At 39.5% G+C, this 5692-nt stretch overlaps 1 protein-coding gene across 1 annotated transcript; it reads left to right on the top strand.

The window, feature by feature from the left end:
* Positions 1–202: 202 nt before the first annotated feature.
* LOC131659010 (uncharacterized) lies at positions 203–1588 on the top strand. The gene has a single exon (XM_058928256.1). The coding sequence runs from the start codon at positions 203–205 to the stop codon at positions 1586–1588; it is 1386 nt and encodes a 461-aa protein (XP_058784239.1).
* Positions 1589–5692: the final 4104 nt, after the last annotated feature.

Here is a 5692-nt window from a genome sequence, read left to right as displayed (position 1 = left end):
ACCCGTTGCTGAAATCTCCTTATCCATAGAAATACCCTTGGGAAGGACACCTGATCAGACTCCGTGCAAGCCTTAAGCCAAAAATTGTGTGATTTGTGTGAATTTATTTGTGTTTGCTGCATCCATGCATCATGCATACATATCATGACTAACCCATTCCAAGGAGTTAAAGGATTGTTAACCATAATTTGTTTTGTAGGTCATGGAAATCAAAGTTCGTAAACCTTTTTGCCTCAGTTTCAGAGGGATACCTACTTCTTTGAAGATTCTTTGTGACAACGTTTCTGGTGCTCATGTGCTTTCCGAATCTCTCAACAAATTGATCAGTTTGGTAAGAACCAAGGTGGATGAAACACTTCTCAACATAATGATCCGGTTTTATGATCCTCTCCTTCACTGCTTTACTTATAGGGACTTTCAGTTGGTTCCCACATTAGAGGAATTTTCCTCCATCCTAGGATTACCTGTGCCTGATCAGATGCCATACACTGGCGAAGAAGAGGCACCTAAGTTGGAAGATGTGGCTGCTGCATTACCCTTGCCTCGATCAGAAATCAAAAAGGTTTGGGTAAGCAAAGGAGATTATACTGGTGTACCAATTGACTTCTTGTATAGTCAAGCTGATATCTTAATTAATGCTATGAGTATGGATGCTCTTGAAAAGGTCCTCGCTTGCCTAATCTATGGGCAAGTATTGTTTCCACGTTATGACAAAATCGTGGATGTGATTGCTCTCAAGATCTTCATTAGCAACAATCCGGTTCCAACTTTACTAGGTGACCTGCTGCATTCCATTCATCACAGATCGTCTAAAGGCAAAGGTTGTGTTCTTGGATGCGCACCAATATTGCATAAGTGGTTTATTTCGCACTTACCCCGCTCCATGATAAAAAATGAAGAAGGCTTGACATGGGTTCAAAGAATCATAAGGCTCTCATACGACGACATTATCTGGAGTCAGAAAGATTTCGAAGGAACTCACTTGTTCGATAGCTGTGGAGACTTCCCAAATGTACCTCTTCTCGGTACCCGAGGGGGAATAACTTATAATCCCATATTAGCTCGACATCAATTTGGTTTCGCTTTGAAAGACAAGCCTCGCTCCATATACCTCAGTTTAGAAAATTTTGATTTTGGTTCAGATACGACTGGAAAGAAAAAGCTGTTCATTAGAGCTTGGTCCAAAGTAAAGAAAGTATGCACAAAAGAGCTAGGACCAAGAAACTACATCCCTTCAGACCTTTATTTTAGATGGATTTATGATCGAGTGATTGAGCACGGTATGCCATACCCATCTGATACTCCTATTGTGCCAAGGGTTACTCCTCCAGTTATTCCTGTGGTTTTGGAGCCTTATGTACCTGCTCCAAAGGAAGATCTTGCTGTTACCATTGCTTCCTTGAGGAGAGAAAAGGCGGATCTTGAAAGTCGTTTACAAAAGATTGAAGCTGAAAAAGCGGTGTTGGTGGCTGATGCTAAAGAGCGAGATAGTATGCTTGACTATTTCTCCCACAAATGGAAGATTGAGGATTTCGTCTCTCCAGATCAGATACAATCATGGGAACGAGAGATTGATAGGCTCGTCTAAGAAAGGAATGAGATGATCAAGGCTCACAAAGAAGAGATCAGAATTTTGAAGAGAAAGCGCCGAGCTGGAGATTGATTTCTATTACTTTCTTTCTTTTTGTTTTTGTTCCAAATGTAACTATCAACCTTACAACATTATATTTTATAAGAGAACTCTTATTTTATTTCTTTTATTTCTTTCTCCAAAATGCGTTAAAAGTCCTTTAAATCCTTGGAAACATTGCATGTGCATAATCATATCATTCATAAACATCGCATCACAGGTTTCATAAAGACAAATGCCTCATCTTTGTGCTGTTTATTTCAGTAACAAAGATGGATCTCGAACAATCTGTCAAAGCTCTCCAAGCTCAGAACACTGAATTTCAAGCTTTGATCCTGAACTTGGCCAAGGGGCAAGAAGAACTAAAGGCACTACTGATCAAGAAAGAGAAGGATCAACATAGGCAACAAGATGATCAAGGTAAAGGGAAATCCAAACCCAAGCGATCATTCACTCCATTACACATGCCGATGTCTCAAGTTCTGCAACAACTGCTCAACCAGAACTTGATAACCTTATTACCTTCATATTCAATCCCTACAAATCCTGCTCCTGGGTACAAGTACCATGCAAGATGTGCTTATCATTCAAACAGTCCTGGTCATGATACAGAGGATTGTGGACCATTGAAGCACATGATCCAAGACCTCATTGATTGCAAGATCATTGACTTCAATTCACCTGAGAAACCTCATATGGCCAATACTGGGTACAATCGGAAAGGTCGCAATGAACCCAACCAATCTGTGGGGACAATTCTGACCTCTACACCAGTTCCACAACAAAGACACAAGTCAGATACACCTAAGCGCCAATTCGCAAAGATCAATATGACTCTGGCCGAAGCGTTGCAACAATTGCTGAAGAAAGGGCTAATTACTTTGAAGGACCCTCCGAGGAATCCTAGTACTTCCTCTTCTCGTTATAATCCTAATGCAAGGTGTGCGTATCACTCTGATAGTCCTGGACATGACACTAATAACTGTTGGACACTGAAGAATAAGATCCAAGACTTAATCGATGACAAGATCATTGACTGCCACTCTCCTGAGGAACCTCACGTTGTGTACGACCAGAAAGATCACGATGAACCCAACCAATCTATGGGGACAATTCTGACCTCTACATTAGCTCCGCAACAAAGACGCAAGTCATATACATCTAAACATCAGTTTACAAAGATCAACATGTCACTGGCTCAGGCATTACAACATTTGCTGAGAGAGAACTTGATTACTTTAAGAGATCCTCCTGTAAAGCCCAACACCTCCGCCCCTAGCTACAAGCCCAGTGCGAGGTGCGCATATCACTCCAATAGCCCTGGGCATGATACGAATGATTGTTGGCCATTGAAGAACAAGATTCAAGACATGATCGATGCTGGTGAAATTGAATTCTATCATCCCAAGACCCCTGTGGTGATCACCGCTCCTATGCCTAATCACGACAAGACTGATTAATGTCTAAAAGGATGAACCTTTTAGGTCATTAGATTTATTTTCATTTGCAAATTCCATTCTGTTTGTTTAAACATTCAAATCATGATAGACATTATCTGTTTTAATAATAATCATTAGTGTACTGCATATGTTTGTCTTGAATAAATTATTTCGTTATCACTCATTTTAAACTACGTCTTTACTTTGCATATGTTTTGTGATATTCAACTCCAGCTAAGCCGTAAGCCTTTTAAGGGAGGATGACGAAAATGATACCGCAATCCTATACAGTATGCTTTTGAACGGACTATGCTGACGATGTACAGGCATTGTTTCAATTCCTAAACAGTGGAGATATAAGGATGATAATCCCTCGTCAACCCCCTTTGAGCCTAAGGAGTAGAAGTTTTTTCTTTCATTAAAACCCTTGATCATAACCTGGGGCAAGGTAGTTCTCAGTTAATTTGACGGTGCATTCTATTTTGAGAGAATCATTCAGTACACCTTCCAGTAAAGGTTTCAAACACCCGTGTTCATCTACACACATCAAAGAAGTATCAGAAATGTCAATCAAAAGACAATGACGGTTCATCAATCATCAAACAAGGCAGTCAGTATCTTTCAAAAAGAAAAAAACGAAAAAATGAAAAAACATATATACAAAGAAAAGCCTGCTAAGTCAAAAATCAAAAAGAAGACTTAGGCAAAAATCAAGGCATCCCGCTGACTGTAAACTCAAAATAGACAGTTCAGGCAAAAGTTAGGGATATCAAAAGATGAAAAAAGAGAAGTCAATAAATTCCTGAACAACAAAATATTGTGACTACCAAAAGGAAGAAGTGACTGCCATCTCAAAAGTTCTCTTTACTTGTGAACCATCATCATTGTCAAAGGGGAAAATCCAAAGTCTCTTGAAACCTGAATGCATAAGTTGAATTGACAGAGCTTAGGACTGAAGATCATCACGAAGAGGGGTGGGTACAATAAAATTTGAGCCATTATCCTTTGTTTCGTAAACCGTGAACCAAGCCACGTTACAACCCTTGAAAGTCCTAATTGAAGCATGGTTAGTTCGAAAGCATACTGTCACCAAAAGGTATCCCGACTCCTTAAGGTTTACCAAAATGCCGAGTTGATATCACGTTTCTACAAACATCACGTTGTCATAAATATCATGTTTTTACAAATATCATGTTTTTTTACAAACATCACACGTTTACATCTTTGGTTTTAATGTTTTTCAAAAAAACTCAAGACAAACATATGCATTGCATCTCATGAATTCATTATTAAACATATTCTGCTACATAATTTCAAATGTTAGCATCAGAAAGAACTTGCACTGGGTACAACTAATGACTAGAAAGTTATCCCGATAGGCAACGTCTCCTACATATACAAGGGGCATGACACGTTTCTCCCAATCAATCTGGGGCAATCAAGTCAAGATTCGAAGAATCTCTCAAATGCCAAAAAGTCAAAAGCATACATCCCAAGCGGAAGTCAAACTATTTCCCGGTCAATCTGGGGAAATCAAGTCAAGATTCCGAGAATCTCTCAAAGATGCCAAAAACAATCAGGGGCATGCATACAAATAAATCTTAAGCTATTTCCACTCAATATGGGGCATTGTCCTGGACCAATGGTTACTAAGGGGCATGTCGCCCATGGTTCATATCTCATAAAGTCCTCGCGAGACGAATCTTTCCAAAATTCCTACTAACCGGGGCAAATCTATACAAGTCCAGCTTGACATCTTGATCAACATTCAGTGGCGTGCCCTAATTAAAGTCCAGGAACGACAGGTACTATAATACTAGGGGCAACATTCAAGACATCCGCGTCTTCCCACAAAGCTGATTTCGCAAGATCATATCCCCACAGAGTAATCCCTAAGAAGATGTCTTCCAACACTCCTACCCCGACAAAGGCATGGCTCCCCAACATGGTTTCCCTTTATCCCCAATCAGGGAACATCAAGTTACTAATCATCCCCAAGCAGAAATTATAAATTCCCAGCTGAGCATCTTCAAGACGAAATCCAAACTACAAAGACATGGAGATTTATTTTCTCGACTAAATCATATTTGCATACCATATGACACAAACATATTCATACATCGCATACATCACTATATAACAAATCCATAACATACGAAGTTTCTCATTTATTTTGAGATACTCATCACATAAACGCATGCATCATGACATAAGAAAACTAACCTCTATTTTTCAGGATATTACTATCTCTATCTGCAAGAGTTAAGTCGACACCTTTGACGGTTCCTTAACAACACATTTCAGATATAAGTCGATACCTTTGACGGTTCCTTATACAATCTATCTACATATCTGAGTCGATACCTTTGACGGTGCCTCAATGATATGCTTCAGAGTTAAGTCGATACCTTTGACGGTTCCTTAACAACCCACATCAAGAGTTAAGTCGACACCTTTGACGGTTCCTTAACAACACATTTCAGATATAAGTCGACACCTTTGACGGTTCCTTATACAATCTGTCTGCATATCTGAGTCGATACCTTTGACGGTGCCTCAACAATATGCTTCAAATTTAAGTCGATACCTTTGACGATTCCTTAAATAACCCAACACAGATTTG

The sequence above is a fragment of the Vicia villosa genome, linkage group LG3 (genome assembly GCF_029867415.1).
Source record: "Vicia villosa cultivar HV-30 ecotype Madison, WI linkage group LG3, Vvil1.0, whole genome shotgun sequence".
Classification (NCBI taxonomy): Eukaryota; Viridiplantae; Streptophyta; class Magnoliopsida; order Fabales; family Fabaceae; genus Vicia; species Vicia villosa.
The sequence above is the reverse complement of the archived record's forward strand: the minus strand, read 5'-3'. Positions and strand labels throughout refer to the sequence as shown.